Source organism: Sminthopsis crassicaudata, chromosome 6, assembly GCF_048593235.1.
Source record: "Sminthopsis crassicaudata isolate SCR6 chromosome 6, ASM4859323v1, whole genome shotgun sequence".
Classification (NCBI taxonomy): domain Eukaryota; kingdom Metazoa; phylum Chordata; class Mammalia; order Dasyuromorphia; family Dasyuridae; genus Sminthopsis; species Sminthopsis crassicaudata.
Window position 1 is genome coordinate 247,812,629 of NC_133622.1, and position 18,961 is coordinate 247,831,589.

Genomic DNA, 18,961 nt, shown 5'->3' on the forward strand with positions numbered 1-18,961 from the left:
TACCTGTGGGTCCAGTTCCCTCCAGCTCCAGAAGGAGGGAGGCAGTGCCCAGGGACCCGGCCCGGCCCTCGGGAGGGGGCCGTCTGACTCTGTCTCACACTGTCCATGGTGGCAACACAGAGACACTTCCCTCAGGCTCACATTGGCTGCCTTTCCTGAGCTCGTGCAGTCCCAAGGTCGCTTCTACCCACAGGCAGCCAGCAAAAGGGGCCGCTGAATAGCACAACATAATGCAGCCCGATGAGAGAGAGCCCTAAACTTGGGCTCCGGTGCCCCAGTCACTCCCTGGGACCTGGAGATTGCTCCAGATTGCTCTCCGGAGCTGTGGCCCTTGGGTAAGCGCTGTCCTCTGCTGTCTCCCTTTCCATGTGCTTTTCCTTTTCAGAGGGAGTAGCACGGATGGCAGGTTGGAATGACATTATCTTCCCCCTCAACTCTCCCTTCTTTTAAACTTCCCTATTTCTGATAGAGGCACCCCCCTCCCCCAGCTCCCAGCCAGAGAAGGAACTCCTGTGGAGAAGGGCCCAGCAGCTCCTGCCTGCCACCAGCCAGACCAGCCTCACTAAGCAGCCCCGCAGGGCACAGCTAGGAAGGGCAGTTATGAGGCACCTCCAGCACCATCTCCTCAGCTCTCAACAACTGCAAAAATAGCAAGTGCTCTTGGATAGGTCGCAGGAATATAATAAAGATGGCAACACTCATCTACTTATTTAGACTAAACTAATCTACTTATTTAGTGCTGAACCAAACTCCCAAGAAACTATTTTACTGACCTAGAAAAGTAATAATTGGAAAAATGTCAAGTGCTCTTGGATAGGTCGGGTGAATATAATAAAGATGGCAATACTCGTCTACTTATTTTACTGCTATACCAATCAAACTCCCAAGACACTATTTTACTGACTTAGAAAAAATAACAACAAAATTCATCTGGAAGAACAAAAGGTCAAGGATTTCAAGGGGATGAATGAACACCATCTCCCTCACATCCTGACGGCCAAAGCCCAGGACCCTGAGCTCAAGCTGGAGCCCTGCCCAGCAGCCTGGACCCCTGGACCTGCTTCCAGTCTATCCCTCACAGCCAGGAGCCACTCTCCTTGACGCCAACAGCCAGGAGTGGCAGCTTCGAGGGGCCATCAGCCCTCCTTCCAGCCAGCCTTTGAGGCCCCCTTCTTGAGCCCCCTCCCCCCCTGCAAGCTGGCAGCTGCTTCTGGGAGAAAGGCAGCCACAGCCTGGTGAAGTCTGGGAAAAGAAAGTTCCTGCTACCAACGCCTTTGGCACTGTCAAATGGTTCAACAGCAGAAACTGATACGATTTTATCAGTGGAAATGACATTAACGAATTACCATCTGCTTTGCCTCTGTTCCCTAAGGATTATGGGACCTTTCCATCTGTCCTGCCGCTGAAACTTTCCATCTGTGTTCTGGGCTCCCCCATCAGAATGTGAACTCCGGGAGAGCACTGTTCCATGGGTACCCGAGGGCCTCGGCGCTCCTTCATATATGGCTCATCCTCCGTGACTCAGTTTCCTCCTCGGGAACGGAAGCTCTCGGGTCCCCTGTGCTCGGGACCGTCTCTGTTCTGGGATCCTTTCCAGCGTGGCCATTTATGGGCTACTGAGTTTGAAGGGACTCTGGGGGTCATTCGAGTGCTTTCCAGCCTGGCCATTTTGGGCTACTGAGTTTGAAGGGACACTGGGTGCCGGTCCAGTACCCCCTCCTCTCCCAGAGGAGCTCAGAGGCAGGGGCAAGCTTATCGCCTAGGATCTGGGCTCTAACGTGGCAGCATTGGAGCCCAGCTCAGAGGCAGCGTTTGCTTTTTGGCCCCTAGAAAATGAAGGCCGGACCCTTGCCCTCAGGAAGCTCCCGGAAGCCGCCTCCGTTCTTCCCAAGCTCAGGCCCTTCCATGTTCTAGGAAGCATTACGGGTTAATCGTGGTGATTCTGGAACTGGCTGAAGTTGAATAGAGAGAGAATTCATCGATCTGTCAATTATGTTTTTATTTTTTTTTTTTTTTAGCTCTGGTGTAATTGGGAAGGGAAGGGGGTGGGGAGGCGGACTAGGACAAGTGGCACGTGGGCTACTTGGGGGAGCCGGCGCCGGGATTCACGGGAAACTACCGAAGGGAGCGCGCCGAGGAGGAGTGGGTAAGAGGGCCCGAGCTTGAAGGGATGCGAGGAGGGCGGCGTGGGGCACCTGCGGCCCGGCCGCTGCGGGTCCAGTTCCCTCCAGCTCCAGAGGGAGGGAGGCGGTGCCCAGGGACCGAGACCGCCCTCGGGAGGGGGCGCCCCCCTTCCCTAGTCTAGCTCCCGCCCCTCTCTCTTCCTCCCTCCCTCTCATTGGCAGCTGGAACCGCGTCGGGGGGTTTCCATGGCGACGGGTCGCTAAGCATCAAGTCTGTGGGAACCGGAGTCAGACAGTGCGAGCGGGGGAGTCCCGGAGGGCGATCGGGAGACTGGCGGCGGGCAGCCCGGCGGCGCCTCCCCTCCCGTCCCGGGGGCTGGGACTGGGGGGCTGGGTCGGACCGGGAGGGGGCAAGCCCCTTCGGGGCGGGGGCGAGGAGGGATGGCTGGGAGGGCGGAGCGGGCTCCTGGAACCCTGCTCGGAGAGCTGGATTAGGACAGGTGGGCGCAACCTGGTCCTGGGCAGGAGGGCGTCTCCCGAGACCGGGGTGGAGGGGAGGGCGGAGGGGGCTCTGGTGGAACGGGACTGAGAGGGACGGCGGCCCCATTCCTGGCGCGTTGCCAGGTCAGGAAGGGACAGCCGGGCCGGGCGGTCTCCGGCGGGGGCGGGAGGAGGCGGCGGGAGGGGGGGGGAAGGGCGGACGGTGAGGAGCGCGGGCCGGCCCGGGGCGGGGGCAGGAGGCTGGCAGCCGGGCGGGGGCCCGAGCGCGGGCAGGGCGCACGCCGCCGGCGGCCCGCGCCGCTCCCGGGGGCCATGAGCGCAGGATGGGCATCGCCGAGTCCACGCCGGACGAGCTGCCGTCGGACGTGGCGGAGCAGCTGAGCAACGGCGAGCAGCTGCTGGAGCTGAGCGGGCGGCGGCTGCGGCGCCTGCCCGCCTCCGTGTGCGCCCTGCTCGGCCTGCAGAGGCTCTACATCAGCGGCACGGGCCTGCGCGAGCTGCCCGACGAGATCGAGGAGCTGCGCGAGCTGCGCATCCTGGCGCTGGACTTCAACAAGCTGGAGCACGTGCCCGAGGCGCTGTGCCGCCTGCCGCGCCTCAGCCGCCTCTACCTGGGCAGCAACCGGCTGCTCGGGCTGCCCGCCGACTTCGCGCAGCTGCAGAGCCTGCGCTGCCTCTGGCTCGAGGGCAACTACGTGCGGCGCTTCCCGCGCGCGCTGCTCCGCATGCCGGCGCTGCAGTCCCTGCAGCTGGGCGACAACCGGCTGCGCGGCCTGCCCGCCGAGCTGCCCAGCATGGTGGGCCTGCGCGGCCTCTGGCTCTACGGCAACCGGCTCGAGGTCTTCCCCAACGTGCTGCTGCGCATGGGCCGCCTGCGCATCCTCGACGTGGACCGCAACCAGCTGGGCGGCTTCCCCGACCTGCGGCCGCTGCGCGCGCTGCGCGTCTTCTCCTACGACCACAACCCCGTCACGGGCCCCCCGCGGGTCCTCGACACCGTCTTCCTGGTGGGCGAGGGCGCCGTGGAGCGCATGGCGGAGCGCGACGAGCCGCCGCCGCCGCCCCGGCCCCCGCGCCCCCGGCCGGCCCCGGCCCCGGCCCCGGCCCCCGCGCCGGGTCCTCCGCCCGCCGTGCGCGCGGAGGAGAGGGAGGACGAGGACGAGGACGAGGAGGCGCGCGAGCTGCACCGGGAGGAGGACGAGGAGGAGGAGCCGCAGGAGGAGGAGGACGAGGAAGAGGAGGAGGAGGAGGAGGAGGAGGTTGCGCTCTGTGTGGGGCACAAGCCCCCGGGCCTAGGGATCTCCAGGAAAGGCGAGCCCACCTGAGCCCCCCAGGCCCTGACTCACTCGACTTTGCTTCTTTCCAGCCCCCCTGCGGGTACCTGGGAACCGCGTGGCTGCCCACGACACAGCCCCCCCACTGCTTGGGGAAGTCGGCCCGGCCGGGCATCCGCTTCCTTCCGAGGCCCAAAGGGACGCCCCTCTCTCCTCCCTCCTGGGTCTCAAACCACAGCTCGCCTCTGGCCAATGCCCCCGCTAGGCCTCGGGCCTCTCAAGCTGCCGGTGCCTTTGGGACCATCAAATCCCCTTGGGCCTGGGAAGGCCCGTCAGCCATTCTCCCCATGGGGCACTTCCTCTTCCACTAAGGGTCACTACCTCTCAGGGGGCTCCCCTAGAAATACCCTGCTCGGTAGGGACCGGAAACCGGGACCTTCCTGCGGAAGCGCTGGGACATGCTAAGCCGCTAGGTAGGTCGTGTTGGGTAAGGAGGACCCGAGTTCTGGGGGCCTGGAGGCCAGCAAAGGCCTGGGTTTGACATTGTAACACCTCCGTCCCTCCACTGGGATCCTACATACCTCTTCAGGCTGCTGGTCTTAAGACCTGGCGCTTAAGCAGTATTCAGCAACAAGGAAAGGAAGTCCTGTGCCCCATTTTCTCAAACCCTCGGCCTTCTGGAGTTTGCAGTGTCACTGGCTCTCCCCCAGCCCCCCAGATCAGAAGCCGTTCCTCCCAGCTGCCAAGTTTGAAAAGAAGGTGGCGGGGCCATGTTGCGCCTGTGCCAGGCCTCCATTTCGGGCTCCCTTTGCCCCCCGGAAAGATTCTCTGAATGGTGGCGTTCGGGCAGGGATGCTGCCTGCTCTTTCCATGCCCATACATGGGCACATCTGGGACAACTGCTATAGAGCTGGAGAGGATGGGACCAGCCGGCCCCGCCCCCCTCCTGGGCCAGGGGCAGCCCCAGTCCCGTTGCCCTCCCCCCCCTTCCCTTTGGCCAGGACCAAATCTTGATCATCTGAGCAAGGGAAGATAATTGCTGGGGCCGAGGGGGCCTGAGGTAACTCAGGGACACTGTTAGGGGGCACAGCAACCGAGTGGAAGAAGGATAATCTTTAAAAGAAATTTATGTCTGTAAACATAAATTATATTTCCTGGAGAAAGAATCCTTGTTTCCCACATGCCTGTTTATTTATAAGCCCTGGGAGAGTGCTGGGCTCTAGTGAATGTGGATCCTTCTGTTTCTCTCTCCGGTGGCCTGGCCAGCTTTGGACCTTTCCCTGGCGTCCTCCTCCCCCACTCCTCCAGCCCTGCCATCTGTCTGTCAGGGCTCAGAACTGGGTGCCAGGTATCACCACTTGGCTCTCCTTCCATCTGAGCCGGCTCTTGTAGGCCCAGCCAAGTGCCGGCCAGCTCGGCCTCCTTGTCAGGCCGCATTCTGCTGCTTGGGGATCTGCTCAGCTCTGCTCTGTGACAGGGCAGCCTGGATTCAGATGGTCTAGACCCCAGCCTGACCTTCTGCTTCGAGTCTGTGGCCAGGCCCTCTCTGATCTGTCTTGTCTGTTTGTCTATAGTTTTTTCTTCAGGCTCTAGACTCTTGTGGTGATTCCCTCTTAGCTCAGGTTTTCCTGTGGGCATTTTTCCTGCCTCCTTACCACTTTTATCCCATTTCCTCCACCTCCCCCCTTCTCCTGCCCTTGATAACCCTGTCACTCCTCTGTCCTGTGTTCTTTGTCTTTCTTCCTGCCATCTGGCCTCTGCCTCTTTCTCTGCTCCCCTTTCCTGTGTATGTCCCTCTGCTTTTTGTCCTGACCCCTATCCCTAGCACACTCAATCTCAGTGCCTCCACCTTTCTGCTCCTCGGTTCCCTGGCTCTCTGGGTGCCTCCCTTCAGATTCTCTCTCCCCCGCTGCACTGCCTGTCCCTGTCTCTATCTTTCTCTGCTTCATCTCCTTCCCTGCTGTCTCTTCCTCTCCTCTCTTTGGCCCCTGGGTCTGCCTTCTGCCTCTGTTTCACTTTCAGGATTATGTTTGTAACCCTGCATTTAGCAGTGCATGTAATACATAGTAGGCATTTCAGGATTGTTACCTTGTATTTAGCAGGGCATGTAATATATAGTCTTTCAATTTTTTAAAACTACTTAATAGACTGTGTGATACATAGTAGGCATTTCACGATTATCTTTGTAACCTTGTATTTAGCAGGGCATATGTGATACATAGTAGGTGTTTCAGAATTATCTTTTAACTCTGTATTTAACAGGAAATGTGATACATAGTAGCTGTTTCAGGATGATTTTTAAACTCTGTATTTAGCAGGGCATGTGATACATAGTAGGCATTTCAGGATTATCTTTGTGACCTTGTATTTAGCAGGGCATGTGATACATAGTAGGTGTTTAGCAAATGCTCATGGATTGATTGAGCCAGCCGGCACATCCCCTGCCTCTTCCTCTCTCTGTGTCCTTGTCTTGGGTCTTGTTTGTCCTCTGGCTCTGCTCCTCTAACCATCCCCTGACAGGCTTGGTCCCTCCCTCCCTGATGCTGTCTGTCTGTCTGTGGCCAGCTCCTGTCCTCTGCTCTCTCCATCTGCCCATCCCCTACCTCTCAGAGGCAGCCCGTCCTCCAGGACTTCTCTCCCGGCCTCTCCATCCCACCTTCCCTGTCTGCCTTTGCCTCTCTCAGTCCCTTCTCACTCTCCTTAGCCCTTTCTCTCCCTCCTTCTTCCTAAACCATTCAGGAAAAGCAGCCACATTGAGAGAAAATAAGTAAATAAAAAGCCTTCCTAATGGCATGAGGAGATAATACCAAAGCTTCGTTGCTATGGCAATGGGTCATGAGTTTGGGCTGAAAGGTCAAGCCTTGCCCAGCCAGGCTGGGAGGGAGACATGGGGTGGGGGGAGGGAGATGCAAATTAGAAGCACGTAGAGAGAGACAGAGGGCTGGAAGCTTCTCTCAGAACTGCAGGCTGGTACAACTGCCTGGGAACAACCGGGCCTCCCCTCCTGCCAGAGACCCACGCCTGCCCAACTCTGTCTCTGAGAGGAAAGAGAAGGGCCTGGGGATTCTTCCCTTTCTTGCCTCAGTGGGCCCACTTTTGTCTCTCTTCCCTGGAGGGGTTGTAGGCAGGGAGAAGTTGCTTTGTGGTTCTTAGCACCCGAGGCTGGGAGCAAGGAAGAAGAATGAAGACCCCAGAGCTTGCTCCCCTAAATGGCAGGCTATCAAATATTTTGGCACATGATCCACTTGGGATTCAGAAGAACCTTGGGTTCTGTTCCCAGCTTGGTGACCAAGTCCCTTTCTTTCTGAGACTCAGTTTACTCATCTGTAAAATGATTGAGGCAGCCTCAATGAATACTGATTTCTCCCAGCTCTGTCCTGAAGGTCAGCCATTCTCCCCAATCCCCCCCTCAATAAATAGGGGGAGAGATGTGGAAGTCCAATCAACCAGATGGAGATGGAAGCTGAGGCAGGTGATGAGAGGGTCCTGATTACAGAAGGAACTGAAAACTTTGTCATGCTCTCCCTTCTCCTGATATTGCTCCCTGTTACCCCATCTCATGGCTCTAGCATGCTTCCCAATGGTATATGGAAGAGTCCAATTCAGTCAATCTATTAAAAATGGCTGCCCACATTTGGTTCATTCCAACACGAATGGACGCCACGCTGGGCAATGTGGAGGGGAGAAGAACAGGTTGCTGCCATAACCCCTTACCCTAGTTCTGCCTTAGATGCATCCTCCACCGCCTCTTTTCCTGAGTGGACTTAGAAGACTTTCCAAACCAAGACTTTTCAGCATCTGGATGCCTCTGGAAAGGTTAGATCAGGGATTCCCAATCCCCATGAACCCTTGAGGACCTCTTCCTTCTCCTCCCCAAGGGATCCATGGAAAAATTTCAGGGAAATTATGAATGTAGAAAAAGAAAACAAATTCTATTTTGCTATAATTGGCTTTCTATGTAATTCTGTGTATTTTCGGCATTTAGAAACTTGATTTTGAGATAGGGTTCATGGGCTCCATTTGGCAAAAAGGTCCAGGCCACCAAAATAAAATGTTAGGAACTATTTAGGAACCATTGGAGGGGTTAGCTGAAATGAACACAATGTGGAATGGATGGGCTTTATGGGAGAATCGTGAAAAACATTCTCATGGAATTAGTCTCTTCCCTACCTCATCCAGGGTCCCTTGGGCCAGCTGTGGCTGCTGGGGCAGAAGCCCTGTCCATAGTACACAGAGTGGGGACCTTGCCCCACAGACTGGCACACGGACAGCCAGGCAGCTCACAGATCTCTAGGTCCGAAGCTCCTGGGCTCTGCTCTGGCGTCACCAATCCAGAGCCCATTGCAAGCTGGATGTCCCAGAGACATCTTCAATGCAACAAACACCCAACCAAACTCATGATCTTTGCCCTAAACTCTTCCTCCTTCCAAACTTCCTATTTCTGTTGAGGGTAATCTCTTGTGCCCAATCCAGCCGCTCACCACCTTCCTCTAGATCCTTTCCAGTAGCCTCTGTAACGGGTATTCCTGCTTCACAGTAGCCAAAGTGATTATTCTTAAGCACAGTCTGACAGTGCCCTTCCCTGACAATAATCCTCAGTAACTTTTTGATTCAAGGATAAAATATCAAATCATTTTAAAGCCAGTTTGGCCCCAACCTATCATTCCAGTCCCCCTAGATCTTGATCCCCTCCCTGCACATTAAAGCTTGAGCCGAAGTGGACTGCTCTGTTCCTTGGCGACTGCCCTCCATCTGCTGCCCCAAGTCATCCTCCATATCTGGAACATACTCCCCCCTGACTTTCACCTCCTTCCCTTTAAGCCTCAGTGCAAAGGCCTCCCAAGCTGCCCAGGATTTAAGCTTACTGAGAGCAGGTTCCTGTTTGGTGACTAATTTGTTGATAGACTATATTTTGTGTTCCTAGGACCAAAACCTCATTTGCATAGCAGTTCTTAGAGCGGGTGGGGGTCTCTCAGCCCTTCTGGTCCAAACTCTGTATTTTAGAGGTTCTCAGAGAGAAATAAGAAATCAGCGCAGACAACACCCATCCCGTTGTACTAGGCCCTTCCCGAATTCCCCCAGCTCTCTGGGCCTTTCTAGAGTCCACATTCTGAGGCCCCTCCCAGCTCTGACCTTCTCAGTTCTCAGCCCCCTCCTAGCTCCAGCAGTACACTCTGTACCAACAACACTGGCCTACCAGCTGTTTCCCAAATACGTTTCCAGCTTCTATTCACTGGATCAACTCGATCCTCTTCTCTTCCTCCATGCCTTTCCTCCTTTTTGTCCATCACTTTTATGTGTCTACCGCCTCCTGGAGAAGTCTTTTTCTGATTCTTCTCCGAAGTTCCTAGCCCAGTCTGTCTGGCCTCCCCTATATCCTCCCCATCTCCCCCTTAATGTTCCTGTCAAAGGACAGGGATTCTGTCACTTTTTCAGCCTTGTTTCCCAGTTGGAGCAGATGCTCTCCCCCACCCCCACAAGCCTGGTGGTATCCTTGGCCAGAGTAGGGATTTAGTGTTTAGTGAATGTCACTGAGAAACTTCCTTCCAGATACTCTCCTCGGGCAGACAATGATTCCCCCATCTGTACTTCCAGCCCCCATCCCAAGATTCCTTTGGGTCAGTGTGGACACTTAGTCTACACCTTCCCTGGGAGAGGAGAAGGCAGCCTGGGGTAATCTGGGAAGTGTAGCTGGGGGTAGTTCTCAGGCTGGCGGGGTGGGATAGATTTTATGTCCTTTCCCCTCATTCTCAAAGTGTCTGACTAGCTGGGGTTGGGGCAGGGGGTTGGTGATAGGATGCACCAGCTGTTAGGGAGGGCTTTCTTCAGGAGGAACCCAGAGGTTTAGGTGTGGTCCTCTGCCCTCCCCTAGCAAACCTGATAATGCGCCCTTCCCGCCCCCATCGCCACCCCAGGGTCCTTGGGAAGGAAAGGGCGGGCTAGGATCAGCTCAGAAGTTCCCCTTCCTTGCCTCCCCAGCTTAGTCTCAGCCCAGCCACCCTAGTTAGCCCACCTGTCCCCCAACCTGCTTCCCCAAGATGATCTGGGCACTCTTTGGACCATGTATTAACATTTATTCACGCACCCGCAGGTGCTGTACAGAACATTGAGTCAGACAGGGGTCCCTGCCCCTGGGGTTCACAATCTAAACAAGACAGAAACACACGGGACACAGACAAAGGGGAGAGGATGGAGGCAGGGGACATACCAAGGGAAAGACAGATGGCCCCAGAGAGCCGACACCCAGAACACAGGCGGGGAGTCAGTCCCATCCCCTCGATTTGGGGGTGGGAGTCGAGGAATGGGGAATTGTTCGGGAGAAGCTTTCAGAGATCAGAAAGAGAGAGGGAGGAAGGACGTGAAGAAGACAAAAGAAGGAGGGATAACGGGTGGGGGGGAGCGAGCCCGGCCTGCAGAATGGGATCGAGCACAGGGCGGATGAACTTCATGAAAACGGAAGGAGACCCAAGAAGAGGAGGGCGCTGGCCAGCAGGCAGGACGAGGCCCCCTCTTCAGATGCCTGTGGGCTCTTGGGGCTCCGAGAGGGGCTGGGAACGACCTCAGAACGCAAGGGGAGCTAGCAACGACAAACAAGAAGGGCCTTGAATCCCTCAAGCACAGAAGCAGGACCAGGGACCCTGGGGGGGGGAAGTGTCTTGCCCAAGGCCCCCCAGCCTTTAAGTGGCCAGGCCTGGCACCGTCCAGGCCTCTGAATGGGCAATACCTGAGCACCAGGGCTGGTGTGTCTATGTGTGTGTGTGTGTGTGTGTGTGTGTGTGTGTGTGTGTGTGTGTGTGTGTGTGTTTTTTCCAGGGACTATTTTCCATGGGAAAAACTCAAGGCCCTAGGCCATTCCTCTCTTTGCTCCGCTGAGCTATTTGGCCACTGGCTCCCGTGGCTCTTTCTGGCTCCAAGAGCAGGGGGAGTCACCCCGGGGCAGGGAGGGAAAGCTGAGCTGGGCAGCTCAGGTGCGCCGAGTACCGAGACGAGTGGGCCCCAAGCCCCCTTCTGGCATTGTTTCACTGACAGATCAGCTTCCAGAGAGAAAAAGGATGGATATTTAAATCCATCGGGAATGCTCAGCAGGCTGGGGGCAGAGGGGAGGGGGAGGAAGGGGGGATGAAAGAGGCGGCCCTCACTTCAAGAAGTCTCCGTAATCAGGGTGGGACGGACAGAAAACTGGGCGGGAATTTCCTTTTGTGCTCATGAGGGAAGCTGATTTAGCACCTTCTTCCTAGGAAACTCTGAGCACCTCGGCAGACCTCGGTTCCTCCTTGGGAGGGACGGGGACGGGGGTGCTTATTGCCCAGGGAACAGAAGGGATTTATTTAAGGTCACACAGCCAGTGAAGAGAGGAATCAGGGCTGGAGCCCAGTTTTTGCAGGCTTGGGGCCAAGAGCTCCCTCTCTGGGTGATCCCCGGAGCTGGGGAGAGGGAGATGCTTGTTTGGCTATTGCTATTTCTAAGGGGAGCAGGGCCAGGGGCCGCAGAGCCCTGCCTAATTCCTCCTTCTTCCCCAATAACAACTGGAGAAGAGGAGTCAGAGGCTAGCTAGCACTGACCCGCACCACAGCTGGACCTCGCCCAGGGTGATGGAGCCACCCCCAAATCCCTCCTCCTCCTCCTCCAATCCTGACTGGCTGCTCTGTCCCAGGTATGGATCTAGGGGGGATGAGTATGCCTCAGGTCGGAGTGTGAAAGAGGGGGAGGAACTAGTACTTGGGGACGCAGCAGGAGGCCCCATGGTGCTAATAGATCCCCTTGGGGGATGATAGTCGGGGAGCCAGCTTCAGTCAGGGGCGGAGGCCATATTCCACCAGAGGCCAGATAAAAGAGTATGTGTAATGGAGAGAGCCCCCGTCTGTCATCCCTCCCCCTCTCCTTCACCTGCTTCTCCTGGGGGGTACTGAGCCCCTCCCCTCTCCTTCACCTCCTGGGGGGGGGTGCTGAGCCCCTCCCCTTCTCCCCTTCTCCTTCACCTCCTGGAGGAGTGCTGAGCCCCTCCCCTTCTCCTTCACCTCCTGGGGGGGTGCTGAGCCCCTCCCCTTCTCCTTCACCTCCTGGGGGGGGGTGCTGAGCCCCTCCCCTTCTCCCCTTCTCCTTCACCTCCTGGAGGAGTGCTGAGCCCCTCCCCTTCTCCTTCACCTCTTGGGGGGGTGCTGAGCCCTTCCCCTTCTCCTTCACCTCCTGGGGGGGGTGTGCTGAGCCCCTCCCCTTCTCCTTCACCTCCTGGGGGGGTGCAGAGCCCTTCCCCTTCGCCTTCACTTCCTGAGGGGGTGCTGAGCACTTTCCCTTCTCCTTCACCTCCTGGGGGGGTGCTGAGCCCCTCCCCTTCTCCTTCACCTCCTGGGGGGGTGCTGAGCCCCTCCCCTTCTCCTTCACCTGCTTCTCCTGAAGGGGGGGGGTTTGCTGAGGAACGGCGGAGGAAGGAGCCAAAGCCCTGCTTTTTCACTATCCTTTATTAACCAGAATGGCCCCACTCCACAAAAAGCAGGGGCCATTCCCACAAAAATATGAATCTGCAAAGAGGAAATCTCGCTGGCTTAGAGGGTGTTGGTGGAAACGGTTTTATGGTTTTTTTTCCCCTTAGTTTTTCTTCCTTTCTCTTCGCTGAGAACGTTGAGGTTTGTGGTTTGGTTTTGTTTGTTTGTTTTTGTTTTGTGGTGGTGAATTTTTTCTTTTTTTCTTTTTTTATAAAACACTTGCTGGAAGAGGACTCAACAGAATAGAAACGGCAGGGTCCCCACCCCTGCGCCCCAGCCTTTAGGCCGCTGTCTCTCCCGTCCCCTCCCTCGAGTGCACTGCTGGGTGAAGGGCTGGGGGCGGGGGGGGGGGGGGAAGAACTCTGTACAGCAGTTACAGGAGGATGGTCACAAGAAAAAAGACATACCTGGGAAAGGTCAGAGCTGAGAACTCTAGCATCCCCCAAAGAGAATACACACGAGGCTCACATCCTGATGGGGACTGGAGGGACGGGGGACACTGGGGCGGGGAAGGACAGATAGGCTCTTACCCTATCCTATCGCTGGCGAGGGCAAAGGGCACAGTAACACTTTGCCCTTGGCCAGCCCCTCCAGAATCCAAGGGCATTCGGGGCGCCCCTGGACACCATATAACCTCTCCTGGGAGGTAAGGGAAGCATTAATTACTACCACCAAATGGAGATGGGCTCTCTGGGGGATGGTGAGCTACCTCTGCTCTCCCTGCTTCTCCTGGGTTCTCTCACATCTGCCTCTGACCCCACTAGGCTTTCCTACCACTAGTCTCAGCATGTGCATCAAATAGCCACGCTTCAGTGGCATAAAGACCCAAGACGGGCTTCCCTCTCTGCACCGTCTCCTTCACTGTTCCTTCTTCCCTCCCTCCCTCCCTCAGCTGCAATGGCGTGAAGTGGACATTTCGCTGGGACAGGAAGCATCAACAATCTAAGCAAAGATGTACGGTAAGGGGGAAAGGATTTGGGAGGGGGAGGTAGAGGAAGCAGGGGTCCCCATCCCTAATGTGTCCCTGAGCCCACCAGTCCCCCTTTCAACAACAACAAAAGACACCACCCGGAGAGCATCTCCGCATGTGATTGGCTAAGAACCGCCCCGGCCGAGCACCCAAAGATGCTCGGCTCCGGCCGCTCTAATACGATTTGGTTTGACCCCAGCTGGGAATCACTAGCTAAGAATGGCAAAGTTGGGGGCTTGCTGGCTGGCCCACGAGGAGGGGGAGGAGGGAAAAAGGAGGAGACACCCCCAGAGCCTATGAACCCTTCCTGTTCCCTTCGCCTTCCTCCCCAAAGCACAGACACTCCCAGGCTTCCACCATCAGGATTTAGAACCAGCAAAGGCCTCGGAGGGGGTCTGATCCAATTACAGAGGAGGAAACTGAGGCTCGGTATTGATCGATCTCCATTCTCTTGGCCCTCTCTGACCTTCCTCTCCCACTCTCCCCCCCCTGCTTTCTCCACCTACTCAGTTTCATTGCCTCCCTCCACACAAGCCCGAGGCTGGGCCCTTTATTGGATCATAGAATTTAGATCTGAAAGGACCTAAGTGACCCCTCACAGCCCTCACTTAGCCAATGAGGAAACAGCGATGAAGTGACCTGCCAAGGTCACACGGTGGGTTATGGGTAATAACAGGTAAGGAATCCAGAGCAGAGGAGCCCAGTTTTTTCCTTCGTTCATGAATCCATTCTTAGGGTGACAGAATGCTAGATCGAGCACTGGAAAGGACCTTGGTCATCTCCCCCAGTCCCTGTAATTTTCTGGGAATCAAGTGATCGGTCCAAAATGACACAGGGTGACGATGAGAGAGGGCAGAGCCCTTAGCCAGGCTGGGCTTCAGAGCTCCTGGGACCAATCATCTGGGATGGAAAGCCGAGCACAAGGCAGGCGAGTCTATGTGGGTTCGGCGCCCGGAGAACTGGGGTCAGAGCCCTCCTCTCTCCCTAATGTCACCATGGGCAAGCAAGACACTGCTCAGGGGCTCCCTCTGCAAGCACCATTCTAGGCTCTGGGATCTTCCAGTTCTGACCGCCTCATCCTGCCGTCCCTCTGGGTCTGCACCAGTTCTCTGGCTCCTTCCAGCAGGAGCAATTTGGGCTCTAAGCAGAGAGCAAACCTCCAGCCTCCTAGACCCCTGCCTCCTTGCACCTGGGGGTCACCCTCAGCCTTTCCCGGGGTGCCCTTTCACCCTCTTCTCTCCCCCACCCCAACACTCTCCTCTGTCCCAGGTCAGCTTTTCTACAAGAGCCCGGCCAGACCATGATGCCTATTTGCCATCTGGTGGCCAGGATCGGGAACTGCATGTCTACACCTGCTCTCAGTGGACTCGGGTTTGTGGCCACTAAATCCTGCTCCTGGGGTGGGGAGGCTCCTTCGGCTGGCATCACCCCGAGGGCACCAACTGTACGGAGCTATCAGGGGCCCCAAGGGGTTCCTCATCGTCTCAGGGAACTCCAGAGGGTTCCGGCCCATTTCTTTTGGCAAGGAGTGGACACGGAGAAGGGATGAAGGTGGAGAACAGAATGAGAGGGGACGTGGCCCTCCTCAAGCCTCTTTTAGGCTGGTCTATTAGGCGCTCAGAAGGACTTTGGGGTTAATCGACGGTCACTCCAACTCCCAGCATTCACAGGAAGGGGAGGGGATGATCCTAGCAGAATGGGGGGGATGCTCTGGGTTAGCAGAGCTTCATGGAGCTGCTGGGCTGGAAGGGACTGAGAGAAGAAGCGGGTGTGGACAAGCCAGTCTTTGAGGTTCTAGCTTGGACCCCTCTAGCTCTGACCTTTTATGATCTAATATCTGACACTGCATTTTCTAGACTCTAAAAAATCATTCCTGGGACTGACATCCTGTGCTTTATATCCTGAGACAACCCCCTCTGCTCCAACTGTGATGTTCCATGTTCTAGATTCCCTTCTAGCTCCGATAATGTGCCAAAAGTCTTTTCCAGCGCTCTCATCTGATGTCCCGACCATCTCTGTTCTAACGTCCCAGCATTATGAGTTCCAAGGTCCCTTCCAGCTCTGATCTCCTGCCTGTGAAATTTTCTCCCGGTCTGAAAATCCCCACAGTTCCAGGGGTTCGTGCAGCGTTCTCATGGGCCACGTTCGAAGGTCTTGTGGCCTTTGGCGTTCTAAGGCCCTTCCCTGTCAGCTCGGAGATCCTGTTCTAAGGTCATCTTCGATTCTGACAATAAGGGGGGAGGTGAGGGGCTGGGTAGTCACCCGGAGGAGGGCCGGAAAGGAGGAATAAGGTCTGAAAGGACAGGGGAGAATGTAGAAGGCTCCACAGGGTGGGAGGGAGCTCTTTTCTGAGTGAGAATGAAGGCAATGGAAGTCGGGGGACAACGTGGGAGCACTTGATGGGAAAGAGAGGACCAGGACCTACATGAAGCTCCAGGACGGAGCAAGGCTCGCTTGGGCACTGGGCGTCCATAGCAGGAGCAGTGGCTGGGGCCGGCCTACCTAAAAATTCTCAGCAATGGGGTCACCCAGCAAGGGAGTCGGCCCTCTGCGGGATTGGCTATTTACTGGAAGAGCCTTGGAGACTTAGCTCACGTGGAGCTGGCCATAGAAACTGCTCGCCGTTGGTCTGGGTTCTCTGGGGGGAAGATGGGGCTGGGGACAGAGGCCTACGGCAGTGTGCCATAGGGGGATTGGGGCCGTAGCTCAGCTCTGCCCTCGCCCTGCTGTCGCCTTGGCTCAGTGACCTTGCCCCTCCTCCTCTAGGCCCGTGTCCCTGTTTCAGAAATGAGAGGATTGGACTAGATGGCCCTAAAGGGCCCTTTGAACTCTAACTCCTACGATCCTACGCCTATTTTTATACTAAAAAAAAATACCACAAGGACTAAGTAGTTTTCGTACACACAGGATTTCGTACTTCATGTTTTAGGAGGGAAATGAGAGCCAGCAGGAGTGTTTTCTGCAGGAAGCCCCGTTCCGTGGTGGGGAGCGCCAGAAACAGTTTGGAAAAGCCCAGATAATTGGGACGCGGTACCCTGGTCTCCGTGAATGGAAGGCAGAAATGAGACTAGGAAAGCGCATTGTCCTTGTTCTCAAACCAGCGGGAAGGTCCAGTCTGTAAGCAGTAACGAGACTGGACTTGGGGATCGAAGGCCCGAGCTGCTGGGCTCTACTACTTAGGACTCCGGGCAGGTCTGGGGGATCCGTTTCCTTATGTGAAAAATGAGGGGTTGGAAAAAGGGGCTTCCAAGGCTCCTTCCAGCTCTAAATTCTAGATACGATGGGGAACTGTACAGAAAGGCTGTCCCTGCTCCCTTCTCCCTCTGGCTGGCTGTCGGCCCTAAGGACCCCCACTCTTGCCCTCCCTCTTTCCCCAGGGATCCTCCTTGTCTCTCTGCATCCCTCCTCCTTTCCCAGACCCTGCCCTCAGCACCACCTCGGGCCCAGCACAGCGAGCAGTCCGGAGTCCCCACGGGTTCCCCGCACACTCACGCGAGCACACACACACACACACGGACAGGTCGAACACAGCACAGGTACACGGGCCCTCGGCTCCGAAGCTGGGCTATTTATACCCCCTTGGCACACGGGGCCCCCCTGGACGGCTCACAATAAATAAAAATCCCCTGAGGGAGGAGGGCCGTTCTCGCCTGGCCAATCGCCACGGCCGCAGCGTGCCCTCGCCCTCACTGACCAGGGCTGGCTCCAGAGGCCGCCTGAAAGAAAGTGGCGGACCACTCAGGCCCGCCATGGGGCCTCTGGAGGATCTCGCCACCAGTCATCCATCCATCTCTCTGTCCAACAGTCTCTCTCGCTTTCTACCTCTCTCCCCCCTCCTGTTTCTTTAGTGTCGGCGAGCTGAAGAAAAGGGGCAAGCAGGAAAATGGCTCCCGAAGACCCCCAAGATGGGGGGGGCTGGCGCTTCCTAGAAACATGGCCATACTGAGTCCTGGGCCCCCTCCCTGGCTGAGCCCACAGGGGTCCTTCCCCCCACCCGATGGGGGAGCCACGCCCAGGGCGTTGTGCATAAAGTGTGAAGGCGTGACCCCCAAACCACGGGCCCACAGCCCCACCCCCCGGGGCCTCCCCAGGCCCCACTCAGGCCTTCAGTTGGTGCCATTGAGCCACGGGCTGCCGAGGACGGGCAATCATGTCCTTCCAGTGCTTCACCTCCCCAGGACCGCTCTTCCAAGACAGATAGATCTGGAGGGAAAGAGGGAAAGGGAGACTCCGTCACTTGATTATCGAGCATTCATTAAGCACCTACTGTGTGCCAGCCACTCTGTCGGGAGAGCCTATCATGGGAGATAAACATTTGTGAAAGTGTAAGTACAGAGTAAATGCTGAGTTGTTTTCTGAAGGGAGTGCCTGACCACTGGGTGATGGGTGGGGCAGCAGGGAAAGGCGGAAGCCGGCACTTGAGCCGAATTTGGAAGAAAGCCAGGGCTTCCGAGAGTGCACAGTGTGGGGGCTGGGCGTCCCTGATATGGGGATCAGCCTGAGCAAAGGCGTGGAGGTGGGAGATGGACTATGTGAAAGGAACAGCAGGAAGGCCGTCAAGTGTGTGGTCGCATCCCCAGGCAAAAGGCACCGGGTCAGACTTGCCAGCCGATTCTGGTGACCCCAGAGGCGAGGAGGAGACACTGGCGTTTCCTGAGTGGGTCGGACCACCATGGCAGGGGGCACAGTAGCTCAGGGTAACCTGACCCTTGGGGTCTTGGGGGCTGGGTGGCCTTTCTGAACTTTGCTAAATAAGGGGGGGATAATCATTTAAAAAGCGCTCTGAAAACCTCAGGTCCCCATGGCAATGGGAGCCATGAACACCAAGAGCACAGAACCACGGATTCCGAGCAGGGAGCCCCCTGTGGTATCATCCAGTCCCACCCCCAGCTTCACAGTGAGCCCACGGGGGCAAAGAGGCCCGGACAGGGGGTGAAACCAGGGAGCTGGGAAATCCTGCATGAGAGGGAGGCCAGCCTGACCCAGGGGAGGGAGGCCTTTGATGACCTCGGCGCTGAAAAGGAAAGTGACCCGAGACTTCAGGGGTCTGATCAAGGCAATGGTCAGCTGGCCGAGAGCTCCAGAGGGTCAAGGGGGAAATCGGCTGCCCACCTCCGGATGGATGGGAGGGGCCCCAGACAGAATGGGCCAAGTGCTTCCAGACACGACTGTGACAAAGCAAACTTGTCTGGTTCTGGCTACTACAAGAGCGGGACGGGAGAAAGAAATGGGGGCAAAAAAGGGGAAGGGAAGAATGAAGCATCAATCATTAAAAGATGTGCAGAGTAGAAGTTCTGAGGAGGTTGTAGGAAAGAAGGACCATCCTTCCTTCCTTCCTTCCCTCTCTCTTTCCTTCCTTCCTTCTTTCCCTCCTCCCTCCCTCTCTTCCTCCCTCCCTCCCTCCCTCCCTCCCTCTTTCTTTCTTTCTTTCTTTCTTTCTTTCTTTCTTTCTTTCTTTCTTTCTTTCTTTCTTTCTTTCTTTCTTTCTTTCTTTCTTTCTTTCTTTCTTTCTTTCTTTCTTTCTTTCTTTCTTTCTTTCTTTCTTTCTTTCTTCCTTTCTTTCTTTTCTTCCTTTCTTTCTTCTCTTCCTTCCTTCCCTTCCTTCCTTCC

General features: G+C 56.4%; 2 protein-coding genes across 2 annotated transcripts in view; one reads left to right on the forward strand and one right to left on the reverse strand.

The window, feature by feature from the left end:
- The first annotated feature begins 2,826 nt into the window (after nt 1-2,826).
- LRRC10B (leucine rich repeat containing 10B) lies at nt 2,827-5,064 on the forward strand. The gene has a single exon (XM_074273088.1). The coding sequence runs from the start codon at nt 2,948-2,950 to the stop codon at nt 3,947-3,949; it is 1,002 nt and encodes a 333-aa protein (XP_074129189.1). The 5' UTR covers nt 2,827-2,947; the 3' UTR covers nt 3,950-5,064.
- A 7,275-nt stretch (nt 5,065-12,339) lies between these two features.
- SYT7 (synaptotagmin 7) overlaps nt 12,340-18,961 on the reverse strand; it is a 39,082-nt gene continuing 32,460 nt past the window's right edge. The window contains exon 9 of the mRNA XM_074273084.1: nt 12,340-17,554. Coding sequence (XP_074129185.1) covers nt 17,450-17,554 — 105 coding nt within the window. The 3' untranslated portion in view covers nt 12,340-17,449. The remainder of the gene's footprint in view (nt 17,555-18,961) is intronic.